Genomic DNA, 21,699 nt, shown 5'->3' with positions numbered 1-21,699 from the left:
AGCAGGTGGAGAGAAGGCTAAAGAACAAAATTCACAAAGAAAAGAAATATACTCAGCAAAGAAACCTTAAACACTAGAAAATACAACAAAAATCACATTTTGATATATATTGCTCCTTCCAAATATCATGCATACATGCATACATGTCCACATGTGAATATATGAACCTACATACTGGAAAAATGATAATTATATACTGATTTATATATAGCCTATATAAAGTTGATAATTATTATGAAGTTCCTATTTACAAACAAACTTAAGTCTTCTGCTTAATGTTCTTACTACAAGGGGTTCTGTGGTACAAATAATATTTTTAAATTTCATTTTGTTGTATATAGAGATTATTTTCAGTGTATGAGAACAAAGCCATGTTTAGTATCTTTATACATCTATTTTAGAATACTTAACTCATTTTTTAGGATATATTTAATTTCTGTATTAGAGGTTGTATGCTTTTTCTTATTTCCAAATACATATTGCTAAATTGCTCTCCAGAAAGACTGTGCAAGTTAAAGTCTTTCTAGTGGTGTCTAAGAAATGACATTTTTGGGTTGGGGAGTTGACTCAGTGGTAGAGTGCTTGTCTTGCATGCATGAGGCCCTGGGTTCAATTCCTCAGCACCACATAAGCAGAAAAAGCCAGAAGTGGTGCTATGGCTCAAGTAGTAGAATGCTAGCCTTGAGCTGAAGAGCTGAGGGACAGCACCCAGGCTCAGAGTTCAGCTCCCATGACGGACCAAAAAAAAAAAAAAAAAAAAAAGGACATTTTCCTACATAGTGATCAAGATGACTTATTTTCTACATTGAGACTACTTTAATTCTAGTTAATAGTTAACTAGTTCATTTTATCCTCAATAGATGATGGAATAAATAGATAAGAGATAAAACTTTCAGTAGTAAATTTTTAAAAATTTCTGACAAGTTTAAAATAATCCTGATTATTACTGTTAACATTTCATGAGATGCCTGTTAAAAATTTTGCCTATTAAATATGGCTTCCTGTGATGATTCAAATTTTTCCTTTTGATTTCTGAATGTTCTTGCTGTTTTCTTTCAGTTACTAATATTCTTTCTATTTCAGGTTATGGACTATAACATTAACTTGGGAAAACACCTTCTCCCCTTGGTGGTTCAGGTGCTCAAATACTGCTCTTGTCCTCAACTACGGCATTATTTCCAACAGCCACCTCGTTGTTCCCTCTGGTCCCTAAAACCTCACATCCGGCAAATGTGGCTAAAGGCCTTGCTCGTCATCCTTTACAAAGTGAGTGGCTACAACCCCTTTTTGAGTTCTCTTAGGAGTATAGCTTCAGGACGATATCTGAGTTTTGAGAATTTTGTAGTACAAAAATTTGATCTTCTACAATGCTTGATAAGAAATGGACTCGTTACTTTGCACATGTAACTGTAACCCCTCTCTACAATATCTTTACAATAAAAAATACATAAAATTGGATCTTCTAAGGAGGGATCATGATATGCAGTTAGTGCCAAGAAACAAAAGGGTATCGGAATGAAAGTAAAATAGCAGGCGATGTCAATATAATGCTCTAAAAACATTTTTTTAAATAATGAAGTAACCCCTATTCTCAGAATCTCATATTTTATCTAAATATTACTAATTATTACATCAGAAAACAAGGAAGATATTTAAACATATTTATGCCTGCTAATATTCTGGAAGGCAGTTGTAGCTGAAAACTGAATTACGTTGCTGTCAGTGGTAGATGCAGGAGGAAGAGAGTATGGTCCTTTGTAAAAACAAGGCTATGATCTCAGAATCTATGTTTTTACTTGTTTATACATTCCTTTTTATGTTCAAATGATATCAAGAAAACATATCCAGCAAGATCAACTGGAAAAGCTTATTCTTTAAAATAACCATTTATATTTTCCTCTCCTTCCATTTTATTGAGCAGTATCCATACCGAGACTGTGATATCAGCAAGATCCTGCTGCATCTGATTCACATAACGGTCAATACCCTCAATGCACAGTATCACAGCTGCAAGCCCCATGCCACGGCAGGACCTCTGTACAGTGACAACAGTAACATAAGCAGATACAGTGAAAAAGAAAAAGGTACTTTTCTATTCCAGACCTAGCTTGAGTACCCTATATATCATTATGGGAAAAAAACACTATTTTGTTCATCTTTCCCATGAATATTACCCCTTTAACTTTTTAATTGAGCACTTGAGAAATTATTTGGGCCTTCTAACACATATATCATAGAAATAATACTAGGTAAAAGCATTTCCTACCAATTGATAAAATAGCTTTTGTAGACTTTCTCTTCCATATTGTAAACATCTTGATTTTGGGTTATAATGTAAATCTTGATTGGCAGTCAATGGAATCATCACTTGAGGGTTAAATGCTTTTATCCAACCTTACTATTCAATATGAAGCAATTCAAGGAAATGACATATTCTTAGTGCACAAGTATGAATTATTCCCCATATTGACACCTTTTCTGTTGATAGCTTTTCTATAAATGTGAAAAGTATAATGGAATATAAAATATAGCAAAATTACAGTCTGGATGTTTTCAGGTGAGAGATGAAGAACTAAGGTGTATCTCTTTAGTGAACGTTGCAGTGCTATTAAAATTATAGAAGACGCCATCTAATGTAATCCTAGGAGGAAGATCAAGGTCTAGTGACACTCTGTGGAGTTAGTACAGTCTGCATTGGTGAGACTGCTCTAGAAATAGTTCCGTAAAATGGATTGTTGCCCGTGCTCTACTATTTTTGTTTTTTTATTTTTTGTTTTTTCTGTTATTGGTAGGGAAAGGCCTGGGAAAGAGAGCTGGGAGAGATGGGAAAGAGAGAGAAAAGAGCTAGAAAAGAGAGAAAAGAGCTAGAAAAGAGAGTGTCTGGGAAAGGTAGGAAAGAGTGAGCTAGGAAAGAAAAGGGAGCTGGGAAAGAGAAGAGAAGGAAAGAGCTGAGAAAGAGCTAGAAAAGATCAGATAGAGCTCTACTATTTTTGTTACTCAAATATCTAAGAATATAAGTTGGCTTCAGACAAAAATCTCAAAACTAGATTAAGTTGTGGTACTATTGAGATCCTTCCTGAAAATAATACCTTGCCCATCAGCATAGGTCTCTGGAAAACTGGGTGGGTTCAGTTGAACCACAAATGCTGTCAATGTATGTTCAGTGTCTGGGCCTGGCACAGATGACCTTCCTGGAGCGGTGGTGCCATCTTGCTGTTCTTCTGTTTCTATCACACAGCAAAGTACATTCTGAAAACTTCCAAAGTTATATAATAGAAGTCATTAGAGCAGTTGGTTCAGAAAATTATCTTTTAAAGGAGAATGCTTTCCCCCAGAGGCATGGGAATTTGATGGGCTTCCCCATCCTTGTGGGAATTTCACCGGGAGCTTTCTATCCATTCTGATTGTTAACATTTTTTTTATTTGCCTAACAAAAAATACTATGGCTATATCATTTAAACTTTACTGGCAGGGCTGGAGGCATGGCACAGCACTAGAGCACCTGTCTGAATTTAAACACCTGTACCATCGAAATAAAATGTACTGCTTCAAAAGTTTAAAACTTTCTTAAGAAACAAAAGTTTCTTAAAACTAGTACTTAACACAGGTGCCCGTGGCTCATGCCTGTAATCCTAGCTACTCAGGAAGCTGCGATCTGAGGATCATGGTTTGAAGCCAGACTGGGCAAGAAAGTCTATAAGACTCTTATCTCCATTACACTATTTAAAAAAACCAGAAGTGGAGGGCAGTTCAAGTGGTAGAATGTTAGCCTTGAGCAAAAAAGCTCAAGGACAACACCCAGACCATGAGTTCAAGCTCCAGGACTGGCATGTACAATTTTTTTTAAACCCTAGTGTTTCTATTCCCCTACATCTAAGAAATGTTGAATAATTATAATCATTCCTAATTTTCATCTTGCCATGTATAGGTGTGTATATATACATACATATGTGTGAAATAGTATTATTTCTGTAATATTCACAGAAATAGTGTACTAATTCTTTTTATAGTGATATTCAGTGTATTTAAACAGCTTTTTTTTTGTTACTTTGTGTATGGCTTTGGCCGTTCAAAGGGATGTGGCCGTTCAAAGGGATGAAAGAAGAAAACTTGTAAACTAAGTTGTTTGCGTTGTGACATACTATTTTTTTCCTTATCATTGTATTCTGGGTTGATTAGAAGTGGCCAAATGGAGGTAGAAGAAGAACATCGAAATAAGCTTAATAGGCATAAGTTGTCCATTTGTTTATGGATACTTAAAACCTTAAGAGTTATGAATTGGCATGTTGAGTTGAAACCTCTTTGCACGACTATTTAAAGATAATAAAAATATTTTTAAATGAATAAACAAAAAATCATAAGATTCAAAGATATTTTCTAGGGTTCATGAGATCCGTAATAGTTGTTGAATAGTGTCAATATCTAAGAAAATGAGTCTTACTTTAATAGGAAGAAGTGTTACTTTCTGTTTTCTTTTTCTTTGTTTAATTTTCTGTCCATAATCATTTGTGGAGCTTCTGAGATGATGAGAGGCTTTTCTGAGCTTTTTCTGTGTGTTGTGTGTTTCATTATCAAATGTAGAGTACAGTATTTTGCATTCACAGAATATAAGGTGAATGTACTGTTAGGCTGTGTCTATGCCAGTTCCTAATTCCCAGGAAAGAATATACAATTTGGGAAAGTCAAGAACTACTCATGTTGTCTAATTTCTTGTTGCCAAATTAGCCTGAAAGTCCATTTGAGATAAGAGTCGTGTTCCCAGCAGTATAACAGATTCCTGGACAAAGTAGCTGCTATTTATGTGCCATTTGATCTTAATGTAGTATACACTGGGAAAAGTTTTCCCAAAGAGGGTTCTATTTGAATATTGAGATGTCTCTCAAAAATGCTGCCAACTGTCACATTGAAAATACTGGCAATCTTGTCACAGATTATTCTGTCTGACATAGGAATATTAGCCCTGTAGTTAGGTTGGCTGGTGGAGAAACCACCTCAGTTGATTCCAGAATGCTTTCACTGAAATGCTTGTATAGACACAGCCTAAGAGAGAATAACCTCTTAAGTGTAATTTTGACTTTCTCTCCCCAATTAGAAGAAGATAGTGTTTTTGATGAATCTGATATTCATGATACACCTACTGGACCCTGCAATAAAGAGTCTCAAACTTTTTTTGCAAGATTGAAAAGGATAGGCGGCAGCAAAATGGTGAAATATCAGCCGGTTGAGATGAATGTTCAGAGAAGTATGAATTTTTTCTCTTAGTAATTTTATGCAGAAATGTTGTACTCTACTGTTTGTTTGGGGTGAAATCTTAATTTTATTATGTTACTACATATTTTGATATCGTTGATTTTTATATATATGTATGCACAAACAGTATATATATACTCATTTATATATATATACGTGAATTTACAGATACATCATTAACGTCATGATCGTCTTCAAGGGCCATTGCTTGATTTGATTTGTTGCAAAAATGTTTGCTTCTCTTCCACACAATTTGAATACAGGTTTCTAGATCTGCCTCAGCCAAAAAAAAAAAAAAAAAAAAAATTCCTCTGTGCACAAATGAATAGAGCTGAGGAATTAACCTAAAGCTTGATTTTTGAAAATCAGATCATAAACTTGCTGGTTTGGTTTCTTTCTGTCCAAAGTTTTCCAGCTTATGACATTAGAGTAAACCTTATGAAAACTTGGCCACAAAGTCAGTTTTCCCTTCTGGTGGAGCTGGGATTGTGATTATGGTTTATGCCAATAGTTGCCCAAGTTTGAGGGGAAAAAATGGTGAAATCTCCAAGTAAAATAGTACTAGCTTTTTCTGTTTTAATCAGGTGAAATAGAACTGGCTGAATATAGAGAAACGGGTGCATTACAAGACAGCATTCTACACTGTGTGAGAGAAGAAAGCATTCAGAAAAAAAAACTGCGCTCTTTCAAACAAAAATCTCTTGATATAGGGAATGCAGACTCCCTCTTGTTTACATTAGATGAGCATCGTAGAAAGTCTTGCATAGATCGGTGTGACATAGATAAGCCTCCTGCCCACGCAGCTCACATCACACAAAGACCAAACGACCACGCCCATGGACGTTCTAGACAGAATTCTGCTACGAGGCCTGACAATTTAGAGATCCCTGAGAATCGACCTATGGAAGGTTTTCAAGAAACTCGAAGGCCTGTGATTCCAGAAGTTAGGTTAAACTGCATGGAGACATTTGAGGTGAAAGTTGACTCCCCAGTAAAGCCTGCTCCTAAAGAGGATTTAGATCTAATAGATTTGTCCTCAGATTCAACATCTGGGCCAGAAAAACACTCTATACTCTCAACATCTGACAGTGACTCTCTTGTATTTGAGCCTCTTCCACCTCTTAGAATAGTGGAGAGCGATGAAGAAGAGGAGACCACGAAGCAAGGAAATGGTGGTCCCTCAGGTAAAAATGCTGCTTCTTCTCCCTCCATCCCCAGCCACCCCTCCGTCCTCAGCCTGAGCACAACTCCTCTTGTGCAAGTCAGTGTGGAGGACTGTTCCAAAGACTTTTCTTCTAAGGACTCAGGAAATAGCCAGTCAGCAGGCAACGACGACTCTGCTCTCATAGCCCTAGGAGATCCTACAGACTCGGAGGAGTTATCAAAGCCGGAGGAGCTGCGAGAGCTTTCCTGTGGCAGTCCACTAACACTTAAGCAAAAGCGAGACCTCCTTCAGAAGTCGTTTGCTGTCCCTGAGATGTCAATGGATGATAACCCTGAGCCTGGCACTGAGGAAGAAAAGCCTGGGCAGATGCCAAGTTCAGGAGCAAAAACTGTCCTCCTCAAAGTTCCTGAAGATGCTGAGAATCCTATAGAAAGTGAGAAGCCCGACACAAGTGCCGAGTCTGATACAGAGCAGAACCTGGATAGGAAAGTGGAGGAGGATGGAACCGAGGAATCAGAATTTAAGATTCAAATTGTTCCCCGGCAGAGGAAACAGAGAAAGATTGCTGTCAGTGCTATTCAGAGAGAGTACCTCGACATCTCTTTCAACATTCTAGACAAACTAGGAGAACAGAAAGATCCAGGTGAGCCCATCTCTTTTCTTTCTTCTGTCTTTACTTTCAGGTTTGTGAATCTTACTTGCTGGGTTTGAGCACCAAATACGCATCAAATTCAAAATCTTATAATGTCAGAATTTGACATTATAGCTGCTTCATAACCTCTCTGAATTCTTCCTGCTTACCAGAGTATGGCAGAATCAGATGTGGTTCTACTAGCTTCATAAACATGTCTGTGTTGGTTGTTTCTAAACTTAACAGTCAGTTCTTGACCCCTGTTGGCAATAATAGACAATGATTGGTTGATACTAGAATATTCCAAATATAACATTAGATTTTTCTCAAATGTAAAAGTAATTAATTGGAGCTCTTTTTTTTTTTTTTTTTTGCTATTTTTTCTGTTCTGGTTTAGTAAGCTGTGATATAATCCAAGGGAGGAAGAACAAATCTGGAGAAGCAGAGTGCTTAGAATGACTAAGAACCAACTGTATAATCATTTAGAAAACTATAGCTGATTATTGATACTACTAAATATTAGAAGCCCCAAATTACCAGTTCATGGTAAAATTGTCACAGTACATGGGTTTGCTCCCTCAAGAGTCAATTTTCTATATTTTTTTGGAGGCATTATATCTAAGAAGATAACCTTTAAAAAGTAGGAAGCTAATGGTGCATCTTATTCTGAAATACACTTGACTGTAGTTTTGCAGTGCTGGTTAGAATACACATTTCCTTTCTTCACTCAAATCTAAGCAATGATGATAGTGGTAGTAATGATGATGCGATACTTCAGGAAAAAATAGAATTGGCCAGTGACAGTTATTTTAGTATATTTGTTGACTGGAGAACATTGAGAAACTAGCAAAAATCTTAGAGACCGCCAGCCTACGTCTCTTTATATGTGAGAAGATTCTGAGGCATAGAGGAAGTGATGTACCTTATACTAGGTCACATGGCTGGACAGAAACAGCGCCAGGAGTAGTCTCTCAATTCTAGTAGTACTTTTTCCCCACTGCTACACCCAAAAGCAAGTTCTCATGAATGTGCCTGGGTTTTTAAATTTTCCTCACATGTTTCTAACAGGTCCCATAAGACAGAGATTCATACCTTAAAGTGGGTCTGGAAAAACGTATTGACTGAACTTCAGTGTATTTAGAAAGGTCATGCTCAGCCAGACCGGGAAAAAAAGATCTTGTTAAGGAAGCTTAAGAAATTAAGAAGGTTTCAAGGGAAATGAGGGCACCTTTTTAGAAGTTAGGAAACTTGCTGCATATGAATAGAATAAAACATTGGCCTAGAAACTACAGAGGAATAATGGATGGGTATATGAATGAGGTAGATACATAGATGTAGATATAAATATAGACAAAGATAGAGAGATAGACTATATAGGTCATAGTACATATGTTTATATGTACATGTGTTGTCTTCTTTATTCATTCTTACATCTGATTAGTTCCCAGGCTACCAGGGAAGAAACTAGTTTTATATTCATATATTTGAAACCACACAAAAGAAATGTGTCTCAGAGTAATGACAAGATGTATTCAAATTTTTTATAATACATTCTCTATGATCATAGTAATTTTGTCTCAGACTTTTTCAGGGACTGGGCTTATTTTTATTATAGACAATGCATCAGTTAACGCCTTTACTCTCCTACCATATTGTTCAGAAGAAGCTGCTGAGAGCTAATAAGAAAACTGTTCATAGTTCTTCAGAGTTACCAACAGAGCCTGTCTTTCCTGGGTACTTTGACTATAGAGACTTCCCTGTTCCCCACAAGAAATAAACATGAAAATTAGTTTGAAGAAATGTATGTCCATAACACTTCTCCTCCTAAAGAGACATATATCTACCCTTTCCTTCTGGACAGTGGAGGAGGCCTGTGGACTCAGAGCATTGCTTTACTCAGGCTTCCCAGGCTTTCTTGACTCTCTCAGCAAGAGCAAAGGAAGCCCAGACACCTGTCCATTCTAATCTCTCTAAATTCACAGCCTTGATACCACTAATTGTCTTGAGCTCAAGACTCCTCTTACTGTGTACATTCTGATAGTGTTAGTCCTGCTGACAAATCATAGGATGTTAGGCTGTTTAGCTCCATGACTCAAATTTCTGTAAACCCTGCACATCCGTTGTGTCTCTCAACCTTGATTGACCCAGAAACTCTGTATCTGTGTCCTCAGAAAGTCAAGGTCCTTCATGAGCAAAATACCTTATGTGTTTTCTCGCTTTTGTAATTATTTCCTTGGCTTTTATAGACTGATAGAAGCCTGGCTTTCCTCGAGGTCACAACATTCCCAACAGTCCATGTAGATGTCTTCCTTACTCATCATTGCTCCTCGTAGACCTTTCCCTCTTTAGCTATAACACACACATATTCAGCTCCGAATCTTGTGTTATTAAACCTTGATTTTCAAAGTCTCATTGTTACACCAACCCCCTCTCTCATTTGCTAGCAAATATGAAATAACCAGGAAATAGAATTCTGGATCTTTTTGTTCTTTTCAGACTTATTCCTGCCTAAGTTCTTTTGATTATCATATTACAGTTGATGACTCTTCTGACGATCTCGCTCATTTCCCAGTTCCCTGAATTCATCTTCTCCAATGATTATGTTTTGTTTTCATGTGATCCTCTACCTTAGCTTAACCACTCATTTCCATGGTTATGTCATAGATCTTCTTATTACCCTATCTCAGTCTGTCTCAGGACAATGCTTATTAATCCTACTGTTGTTCATTGTCTCCTACTTCATGTCTTCTCTCCCTGCTCACCTAAATTCATATCTACTGGTATAATCTGTCCCTGCCTTTATCCTCTGTAGCTTTTGCTTTTTTAACTTTGCTTGACTAAACACAGTCCTTGCTAAATTAAACTCTCCATTTATTTGTACTTGTTCCTATCAGATTAATGTGACTAGATAAAACCATAGAATGTAGCTGCCTTATTTGAAATATATGGCATAAGCCTTAACTGGATCCTTAAAGCTACTTGGTAATCATACCATATTTTCCAGATCCATATTTCCATTCTGCTACATGATTGTTTTATAGCTTCTTTTCTCCCCAAACTTTTAATAAATCCACCTGTCATCATCCATAACTTTCTACCCCCTCCTCTGGCTGTCTTTTAGCATTTGGACATATACTCCCTGCTTTCCTGGCTATGTTTCCAACTGAGATACAATTGGTCTTACCTATGCCAGGATCAAGCCCCATAACAATTTTTGTTCTCTGATTTGAGCATGTTGCATTTTTTACATTAAAAAGTGTTCTTATTATTATCTCTAATTTTCTCCCATTATGTTTTTTAATTTAAATTTTATTGTAAAAGTGATGTATAGAGGGGTTACAGTTATATAAATCAGGTAATGAGTACATTTCTTTTTGAACAGTGTGACCCTCTCCTTCATTATCTCCTACTTTTTTCCCACCTGACCACCCTCCCTGCCAGGTTATAAAGTTAATTTCCAACACAGTGTCTAGTGAGTATCACTGCTGAATTGGTTTACCCTTTGTCCCACCATTTCCGTGATTTCCTTTCCCCTCCCCAAATCAGATACTCTCATGTATAAGACAAAGGGTACAGAAACCAAAAACAGTGACAAAAGGGAATAAACCAAAGGAAAAAAAAAGAAAGAAAAAATAAATAACGGCAAACAGTACAATGAAAAACCTCTTGTTTCCATTTCTTGGAATTCATTTCAGAAAGCATCATTTTATATGGTCATACACACATACCTATTGAGCCATTGTGATCCTCTCCTAAGAATATACTCCTTTGCTTTCATTGTGTGAATGCTTAGAGTACTGTTTAGTTAATCGTGTGTAAGTGTAATTATTTGTCTTTTATTATCCATTGGATTAACTTGTAGGTTTATAGATATATTGTAGTTATTGCAAATGAGGGACACTATCTCTAGCCATAAAAGAAATGCAAATCAAAACAACATTGAGATGTCACCTCACTCCAGTAAGAATGGCCATTATCGAGAAAACTAATAATAGCATATACTGGTGGAGATGTGGCCAACAGGGAACACTACTATACTGTTGGTGGGAATGTAAACTTGTTCATCCACTGGAAAGCAGCATGGAAGTTCCTCAAAAGACTAAACATAGAGCTTCCCTATGATCCTGCAATCCTAGTCCTAGGCATTTACCCCAATGACCACAAACTAGCCCTCACTAAAGTCACCTGCACAACCATGTTTATTGCAGTATTATTTACCATAGCTAAGATATGGAATCAACCCTGATTTCCTCAGTGGATGAATGGATCAAGAAAATGTGGTTTGGGGCTGGAAAGGTGGCTCAGTGGTAGAGTGCTTGCCTTGTATGCATGAGGCCCTGGGTTCAATTCCTCAGCACCACATAAGCAGAAAAAAAAAAAACCAGAAGTGGTGCTGTGGCTCAAGTGATAGAGCTCTAGCCTTGAGCTGAAGAGCTGAGGAACAGCGCCGAGGCCCAGAGTTCAGGCCCATGACTGGACCCCCCCCCCCAAAAAAAAAAGAAAATGTGGTTTGTATACACAATGGGATTCTATGCCTCCCCTAGAATGACATTGCCCCATGTACAAGGAATTGGAAAGACTTGGAAAAAAATCTCATTAAGCAAAGTAGCCAGTCCTATCTTGTTTTTTCTAAAAACTATCTCTATGAAGCAGTATTCTAAAAACTATCCCTATGAAGCATAAGGTCCATATACGGTCAAAAGTGTGCTTGCCAAAGCCACCAAGATCTCCATCATTAAATGAAATAGTCAGCACTTATATCTAGCTTTCTAACATATTTACAAAATTTGACATAGTTGATCACGCTTCTTTAACTTGGATATACATTTATTTTGGTTTCTTATTAATCAGTCACTCCTCAATCTCTTTCTGTCTCTCTCTCTCTTTCTCTTTTGGTGGGTCATGGGGTTTGATCTCTGGGCCTGGGTGCTGTTCCTCAATTCTTCAGCTCCGGAGAGTGCTCTACCACTTGAGCCACATTGCCACTTCTAGTTTTCTGTTGGTTAATTGGAGATAAGAGTCTCATGGACTTTCCTGCCTGGACTGGTTTTGACCTACAATCCTTAGATCTCAGCCTCCTGAGTAGCTAGGATTATAAGCGTGAGCCACCGGCGCCCGACCTCAATCTCTTTCATTGGTTTCTCCTTGTCCCCCTAATGAGGGGAGTACACAGGTTTCTATATTTGATCTTTTTTCTTTTCTGTAAATACTCATTTTCATTATGATTTCATCCAGTGTTATGTATTGTCTACATGCAAAGACAGCTGTCAGTTAGAGTGTTTTCTAGCAGAATCAGTTGCATATAACAGTAAGCATTTATTTATTTGGGAACCTCTCCGTCACTAGGGACTGACAGTGCTTGGGTGACCAGGCTGCGCTTCTCTTGCTTCCATGAGAAAACCTGGACACTGTAAAACCTGGGAATGTTCTTTATAATGTGATATCAAAGTCTCAGAGAACAAGCTCAGTTGTGAGCACTTTTCAAGCATCCTTTAATGACTATAAACAAAGCAAATCAAACAAAACCAAGAGGCAAATATACTCTGCTTGTTTAGTGGAAGAAACTTCAGAGTCACATAGTAAAAGGTACCAATTGAGGGAGAAGCAAAGAACTGGGACTACATCTCTTAAATATTGCACGGGATATACTTATACTATACGATAGTAAACTTATATCTGTTGTTCATCTGAAATTAAAATGTTTCTGAGCATTCTCTATTTTTCTGACAACCTTAATCTACCTTCAAAACCCATCCAGAATATCACACCTTATTGCATGTATATCTACTTTTTCTACTATGGATTAAATCACTAGCATATTGTTACCTGACTTAACTGTATAGCTTCCTAAGTGGTCCTGATAAGGTGTTCTACCTTTATTCCTTCATTTCTTTCAACACAATACCAGATTGATCTCTTAAAACCTTCTGGTGATTCCCTATTTCTTTCATAGGAATAACTCTAGTTCTTTAAATGATTAGAATGCTCTCCATAGCTCCTGCCCTCAGCTCTCTCACTTTATTGGTACTTTTCTTCCTATAATTTCGCTCAACCAGAGTGACCTCTTGCTATTTTTTCCTACACATTCTTACCTTAGTGCTTTTATACCAGCTGCTCCTTCAATCTGGAATGGTCTAATACCAGCTTGGCTTATTACATCACTTTTTAAAACTCTCCAATCAAACATCAAGTTAACAATAAGACCTACCTTAGGCTATATAGCACTATCCCATCCTTCCTGGCATCTTGATATCTTTTCTACAAAGAATTGATCTTCTAACCTATAATAATCTATTTACTTCTGCACATGCTACGTACTATCTCTCCTTCCACAAAATGAATGTTCTCAAAGGCAATGGCTCTTGCCTTTTTCCCCCTTATTCATTGTATCCCAAGTGATCAGGAGAATGCTGGGAAGCATTTGAAGAATATAATGACAGTTATTACATTCTTGTGAAGATCACTTTAAAAATGCTGAATTCAGGTATCTTAAGACAAATGAGTAATTCTGTTCAAATATTTTCTTAAACTGTATGCAAACAGAAGGTTTTGGCCAGATGCCAATGGCTCACACCTATAATCCTAGCTATTCAGAGGCTGAAATCTGGGGATCACAGTTCAAAGCCACCCCAGGCAAGAAAACTTGTAAGAATTTTGTCTCCAATTAACTACCAAGTAATATGGAGTTGGAGCTGTGGCTCAAGTGGTAGAGCTTCAGGCCTTGAGTGACAAAGCTCAGGGACCGTGGGACGGTGCCCAGACCCTGAATTTAAACCCCAGGAATAGCGCATTCACACACACAGTATTTATCAAATAATTGAGAACTGAGAAGAACTGAGAATAATTTATTTAGCTTCAAGATTGCTAATAAGTATCTATATAGTATTGTTTCTCTAAGATTAATATTATATCATGAATTTTAATAAGCATTTGAAAACTCTACAAGCTTTAATATATAAAACTAGATATATAAAGTTATATACATCTTAGTAGTCTTTCAAAGAATTCTTCAAAATTAGCGTTAAGCTTCTTCATTTTTGTATTGGTGACATTATTTTACCATACTTACAACACAAGTAAAATGGAGACAGAGAAAGCTAAGAGGTAAGTTTTTGACTTGTGGTTTGGGGAGGACACATGAGAGAAAAACAATAGGCAGGCATCCAGGGGTACGTGCTTATAATCCTAGATACTTGAGAAGTGAAGATTAGGAGGATCTCAGTTGAAGGCCAGTCTGGATAAAAAGTTAATGAGATTCTCATCTCAACCAATAGCTTGGCATAGTGGTGTGTACATGTGTCATCCCATGATGTAAACACGAAATGTAAATAGGAAGATTGTAGTCCAGGCTGGCCTGAGCAAAAAGAGAGACCCTGTCCAAAAAATAACAAGAGCAAAAGAGGGTTAGAGGTGTAGTTCAAAGTGTGTAATACCTGCCTAGCAATCATGAAGCCCTGAGTTCAAACCTCAGTGCTGCCACATTAAAAAAATTAAAACAGGGCTGGGAAGGTGGCTCAGTGGTAGAGTGCTTGCTTTGCATGCATGAGGCCCTGGGTTTGATTCCTCAGCACCACATAAGCAAAAAGAAAAAAGCTGGAAGTGGCGCTGTAGCTCAAGTGGTAGAGTGCTAGCCTTGAGCTGAAGAGCTGAGGGACAGCGCCCAGGCCTAGAGTTCAGGCCCCACGACTGGACATCCCCCCCCCCCCCAAAAAACCCTAAAACAATGTATAATGTTTTATATCTTGATGACTAGCTAAATGAAAATTAGGAGTTACTTTATTCTTTATTATGAGAGATTGGGAAACTTAACAACAGTCACATTTTTTTGTTACCAAGAAGTTAATGATCTGTCAATCACATCTATCGACAAACATCTAAGAATTAAAAAATAGGTATTCCAAAATCATCCCTCCAAAACTTTCTCCCAGGTCTTCATCCTGATCTATTTGGCTTTCATTTCTGACACTTGAGCAGGTTTAATGATCTTCCTGTGATAGAACAGCATACTTGAGCTATATATGTGCATGAATTATGGCAGTTGCTCTGTGGCAGTAGAAACAATTGGCACTATGAACAGGATGAGACAGATCATGTTAAAGTTTAAAAACTTGAAGGCATTTAGGGTAGGTAGCCCTGTTTTACAGCACAGTCTACTTATGGAAGCCATCAGTGGTAACTCTAAACCATCAAGATGCTTAGTATACTCACTGTAAAGATGTCCAGAATGTCTGTAAAGAATTTTAGGAGGTTTGTTCTGACAGACCACTAAACTGACAGGAAGTTTGAAAGAATAGGCTATAGTTACCTAGAATAACATTAGACAGCACGTCTCCCTTTGAGGGGAGTATTTAGGGTCGAACTCAAGCTGTGCAGATGCTAGGCAAGTGCTCCACAACTTGAGCTACACTCTTTCTTATGCTTTATTTACATTTTTGCCTGGACCAGCCTTAGGCAGCAGTCCTACCTAAGGCCTCTCATATAGCTGGGATAACTGGTAGGTGCAACCATACTCCTGGATTATTAACTGAGATGGGGTTTAAGGCCTTGAAAAATGCATCTCCCAAAGTCTACCTCTGAGTAGTAGCTAGGATTATAGATATGAGCCACTATATTTGTCCTGTTTATTGATAGATTAACAAGACAACATTATATGCATAAAATATTTTTCATAGATGCAGCATTAGTCTAATAGAAAAAAATGTCACAATATGTTTTGTGTTCAACCAACCAAATAAAAAATGTGAATTTATTTATTTCACATTTATTTATTTATTTCACATTCAATGCAGTTCTGCTCTGAAATTACTTCTAACATGGTAAAAGTTATAGACAAGTAACTTTACACTTACATTCTAGTATGATAAGCTTGGAAAAAGTAAGGACAGGTTCTGTAATTAAACAGGAGGGTCACCGTATCCACTGTTTGTTTGCATTTTGGAGGGAAATGGGATCTTGGAAGCCTGAAGGTTGAGTGGCTTATTCAAAGATATGAACTGTGAAGGTTCTGAACTTTAACTTTTATAATTGTACTATCATTAATCTCTAAGAAACATATCCATGGTGGCAGAATGTGGCAGTTCTTTATAGAATGTGGAAGGGCCATAAGTTATATAAGGAACTGGATAAGTTTAATAAAAAATGAGGGAAGAAGGCATGAAAAGGGTTCTTGAATTTGCTTTTCATCGGTGCTCTGAGTTTTAAATAATATTTGCATTTGTAGATCCTTCTACTAAAGGACTTTCAACTTTGGAAATGCCACGGGAATCTTCATCTGCCCCTACATTAGAAGCAGGTGTACCAGAAACCAATAGTCATTCCTCAATATCAAGTAAGATTTCCTTCACTTCTACATTGAGTTTTAGACACAATTTTCTATATTGTTTTAAAATTTGCAATCCTCTCCCTCTTTAAAATACTGTTAGCGTCCTTGGTGATGCTCTGTTGTTTACTATGTGAGGTACAGCATGCCCACTTTTGTTTATACCACAAATGCCTTATTAGTTATATGGTTACTGATTGGCCAGGAATCCTGATTTGTTAAAGAATATCCAATTTCATCATTGAATAAAATAAAGAAGATAAACCCAAAACTAGTTATGTGACACATGAAAAGCAGCATTCATGGTAGAATTATATGTGAAACATGTTTTTTTTAATCACCTCCATCACTGATGAAACTTTCTCTATATTATCATAAAATAAATATATCATGAGGCATGAATGAATCTAGCCTTTGTAGAATGGAAAATAAAAATGACATGATATATATTCTCTTTCTTATGATCTGTAGGATGATCTGTAGGATGAACACTTGTCATCTGTAGAATGATAGTGTTTTGAAAGTTCCTTCAGTTGCTAAGTCTGAAGAGAAGGTTGGATTCATTGAGATTTCATCATGATGTCCACTTAGCTTACTGGAGTCAACTAGGAGACTTTAACAAGGGAAATCTTAGCAGAAATCAGAGATGCAAAGGCACAAACTCCACAAACATTTGTTATATGTGCTGATAAGTTTTGTGTTCTATGTGTATGCTGCCTAAAAGCTAATCAGTTCTTATTGGACCATCTTTGACATGAAGAGATCCTGAAAGTCCAAAGATCTTAATGTAAATAAATACTGCTCTTGTAGTATGGAGTATATTCATCTTCATCACTCATTCATTTGTGCCTTCATTCATTCAGAAATTGTTTATTATGTGTCTAGTGGGTGCCAGGTCTTCTGCTTGGCACTGGGGATCAAAGGTGAATAAATAAGACATTCCTGATTTTCAAGGACTTCACAGTCACAATAGTAATTATAGTTACCATTTACCATTTACTTGACACCTACCATGTTCTGAGGTCACACACATTGTTATGTGATTCAACCCTTACATCAGCACTGCATGGTAGATTGGACCTCAGTCTAACAGAGAGGCTAAATGACTTGCATGAAGTCATAAAGCTACTGAATTAGAGATAGAAAGTGATGATATGTCTGTTAGACTTTCAAGCCCAGATCCTTTGTCAGTGTACACCCTGTGTTAGAATAATTCAATCATTTGTAAGATAGGAATTCTAAAAATTAGTTTCCAAGTGATTATTATTTGCCCTTTGGTAGCAAAGAAGAAGAGCTCATTCTAAAAATATTTAACATGATACAATGCCAATTTTAAGTCCACGTTGACATTGTGGAGAGGTTTTTTTTCTCTTCCTAATTTATATGAATCATCTAAAAAAAGACAATGAAGTTAGTTAGAATAAAAAATGGGCATAATTTAAGGTAGTCAGTATGATTCAGTTGCTTTGACTTAAGTGGTGTTTAAATATATCAGAATATAAGTGTACCACTGTGTCATGATCCCCAAAATCATGGCTCCGTTTGGGCTTTGGGGATTTAGTTTGACATAATAGATTCCCACGTCTCCCCTCCTCACCATTCAGAGCATTTACTTTCTAGTTCTTGGAGACAATACTTCCAGGCTTGCTTAATTTTCTACTGTCTATAAAGGTAATTGGGAGCCTGGGGTATAGCTTAGTGGTAGAACACTTATCTAGAATGTCATGACAGGACCTGAGTTCTGTCTCCAGCACTGAAAAACAAGACAAAAAGATAAGACTGAGAACTGGAGAAATCATTCATCCAGTAGATTTTCATTTGTGTGTGATTTGTTCTAGAACTGGGCTTGAACTCAGGGCTTTAAGCTCTTACTTGAGTTTCTGATCACAGCTGGCATTCTACCAATTGAGCCATACCTCCACTTCTGTTTTTTTTTTTTTTTTGCTGGTTAGTTGGAGATTATAAGCATTTCTCAGATTTGTCTTCCAAGAGTGGCTTTGAATTGCGATCCTCAGATCTTAGCCTCCTAAAAAGCTAGTATTACAGATGTTAGCCACTGGTACCCACAATCACTGGGGTTTTAAATCCGATTTGAGATGCTAATTATTTTTGTTAAGTCTTTTAAAAAGATTTTTTTATTTTGAATTTAAAGCTACTCTTCTGAAGTAAGTTAAGAAATTATAAACCAGTTCTCAAAATTATTATTTTACCAATCAACGACAAAAAATCAGAGATATTTAACATTAGATTGATTAGTCCTTTCTCTAAAATTCATTAAATATGAACTCTTTTCTTGCTCATTCTATCAGCTGGTTATTTTGTAGCTAAACATGCCTTGACCACTGTCAATCAAGCAGCATGCTTATTACATTAGTAATAATAGTATAATTGATTTCATGTTATACCAAGTGGCTGCTTTGCTACCACAATTGTAAAATCCATGTAGCACATTTAAGATTTTCCAGAGCCATTTAGTCATCCTGATCTCTACTCTCTCTTTCTAGGGCATGCAGTTCACTTCTTTGGTTTCTGAAGTTGATCTCATAAGAGGCAAAACAAAACAAACACCAGTTGTCAAATATCCCAGTATTTGATTGGGATTGTGAACAAAAGCCACACCAGAGGTTTTTGCGTGCTGTCTTACACTGGATATTGGTGGGGACTGGTGGGATCTCTTGATAAATAGGAGCAAAAGAGTAGGAAGCTTTCTAACTGTGGTTTTTTTGCTGTTATATGGTTTGGAAGTAATAAATCATTTCATTATTGGGTTTTTCTTAATTCAGGATAACAGTTTTATCATCTAAAGCAAAGACATGTAGAACATACTTTAATGTTATTTGATTACATTTTTCAAACAGTAGGCAGAAGTTCCTATAGAAATAGGACATTGACATTGATAAATTTTGGTTTTAGGGCCACCTCAATTGCTGATTGGATTCAAGTTATAATATCATTTGATTAAATTTTGCTTTCTAAATATTGGAATTGAGATGTGTCAACTTACTCCTAGATACACACACACACACACACACACACACACACACACACACACACGTATGCACGCACGCAATGCATACATCCTACAGGACCTTATAGGGATATCATGAAGACTAAAACTTTGTTTAAATAAGCTCCAGTAAAGAAAGATAAGTTAAAAATTCAAAGTAGCTGGGGGCTGATGGTTCATGCCTGTAATCCTAGCTACTCAGGAGGCTGAGATCTGAGGAACAGAATTCAAAGCCAGCCTGGGCAGAAAAGTCTCTGAGACTCTTATCTCTAGTTAACCACCAGAAAGCCGGAAGTGGTGGTGTGGCTCAAAGTGGTAGAGCACTAGCCTTGAGCAAAAAGAGTTCAGGGACACCCAAGCCCTGAGTTCAATCCCTATGACATGCCCCCAATTCAAAGTAGTATCATCTGTCTTTAATACTTTTGGGGATCTGGTGGAGTATTTCAGTAAAATAGCAAATGAAAATAATCTAATCATATTTCCTCTGCTGTAATTGGGATCAGTATTTATAGGCTATAGATAATTGCTAAAGGACACTGTTACTGTGTATACTGAGTAAGGAAAGACACTTGGAACAACATAGTGCCTTAGTTTTCACTTGGATAGGAGCATGTAATGTGCTAAAAATTATGAATAGATAATGAAATTCAATTAAGATTCATACAGATGTGTAGAGCCTTTGTGCTCTGTGGAATTTTATTTCCCCTAGTAATCATCTCCTAATTTCCTTCGTATAGCTCAGTATAGGCAGATGAAAAGGGGATCCCTGGGAGTTCTGACAATGAGCCAGTTAATGAAGCGACAGCTGGAACATCAGTCTAGCGCCCCCCATAACATCAGCAACTGGGACACTGGTGGGTCAAGCTTTTTCTTCTTTTTTTTTTTTTCAACCTCTCAGATTAGCTAATGCCAGAGGAATAGTTTTTCTCTCATGTTCTTTGGTTCAAATAATTTTAAAAACCTGAAATAATTAAAAAGTTGATTTAAACATTCCAAGTGTTCTAGAGAATCTAGGCTCACCCAATTCTTTTTTCTTTAAGATCCAGATTTTAGGTGTTACCATATTCTCTGTTCTATAAATCACAAAGTACCCAAAAGTAAGCAAGTGTTACTAGAAGTAATAAGAGGAAAAACAAATGTAGGCTTAGTGATGATGTTACAATCCTGTAGGTTTGGGATGAGTTCTGTGTATTAGAAGTGGTCACTAGGTTATAGTCACACATGTTCACACTCATAAGATGGAACTACATCTAACCTCAGTTTTAGAGGAAGAATTGACTGCCATGACGTGTTCTGTTTTAATCATGGTCAGGGTATTTTCTAAACTTTTTATTTTCTTCTCCACATTTACTACCTTCTTAAGCCGCAAGCTTCTTTTAAGTGGCCTTTTCTTTTTATTTAATTAAATGGATCATTTGAGGTACAAGATGATATATGAAACACTTTGAAGCATGCATATACTGTGAAAATGAAAGTTTATTCTTTTAGTCTTTTTAGTACTTTCTGGGTATAAGAAATTATTTTAATAATCTTTATGATTACCAGCAATTACAATATCTATAAAACCAAGACCCTGATATTCTGTTTATAAATTATAACATATATGTATATAAATGTGTATATGTGTGTAATTGTGCATTTACATATACATGGGGGATTGTATCTTTTTACTTTTCCTTTTGTTCTTAAAAAAAGACCTCTTTTCAATAATTAAGTTCCACATAACACACCCAATCTGCATGTAACAGACAGGTCCAGTTATCCTGAACTTTGTAAGAGTTCTTAACAGTCTAAGGAACTAGTGTCTTCATTTAAAAATTTATGGGAGTGGGCTGGGAAGGTGGCTCAGTGGTAGAGCACTTGCCTTGCATGCTCGAGGCTCTGGGTTCAATTCCTCAGCACCACATAAGCAGAAAGAAAAAAGCCGGAAGTGGCGCTGTGGCTCAAGTGGTAGAGCGCTAGCCTTGAGCTGAAGAGCTGAGGGCCAGCGCCCAGGCCCAGAGTTCAGGCCCCACGACCGGACCAAAAAAAAAAAAAAATTTATGGGAGTGAACACTGAATAGCCAGAAGCCAGTAGGCAGGGAAAAAAAGGGAAAAAAATAGCCATTGGATGGCCAATCTCAGGAGGTTATTCGGTATGAGCAAAGTCTTTCTGTTCATACCAAAGAAGACTTTTTCTATCTGTACAGAGTGGAAGCTATGTAAGGATATGAGAATGGCAGCTTTTGTTTGCTGGGTCTCTGATATTAAATTCCTAGGTTAAGCTGAGCTCTGAAAATTATTTTACCATGCTGTTGTTTTTGTAACAAATAGTTGAGCCTAAACTA

General features: G+C 37.0%; 1 protein-coding gene across 1 annotated transcript in view; it reads left to right on the top strand.

Moving 5' to 3' along the window:
• The window catches only part of Unc79 (unc-79 homolog, NALCN channel complex subunit), a 240,144-nt gene that overhangs the window by 161,994 nt on the left and 56,451 nt on the right, over positions 1–21,699 (top strand). Inside the window, exons 29-34 of the mRNA XM_042692771.1 lie at positions 1,084–1,266; positions 1,922–2,084; positions 5,093–5,242; positions 5,835–7,058; positions 16,267–16,374; positions 20,110–20,226. Coding sequence (XP_042548705.1) covers positions 1,084–1,266; positions 1,922–2,084; positions 5,093–5,242; positions 5,835–7,058; positions 16,267–16,374; positions 20,110–20,226 — 1,945 coding nt within the window. The remainder of the gene's footprint in view (positions 1–1,083; positions 1,267–1,921; positions 2,085–5,092; positions 5,243–5,834; positions 7,059–16,266; positions 16,375–20,109; positions 20,227–21,699) is intronic.

This window comes from Dipodomys spectabilis, unplaced genomic scaffold (assembly GCF_019054845.1).
Source record: "Dipodomys spectabilis isolate Male_0828 unplaced genomic scaffold, ASM1905484v1 ptg000157l, whole genome shotgun sequence".
Lineage (NCBI taxonomy): Eukaryota > Metazoa > Chordata > Mammalia > Rodentia > Heteromyidae > Dipodomys > Dipodomys spectabilis.
This window is presented reverse-complemented; position numbering and strand designations above follow the sequence as displayed.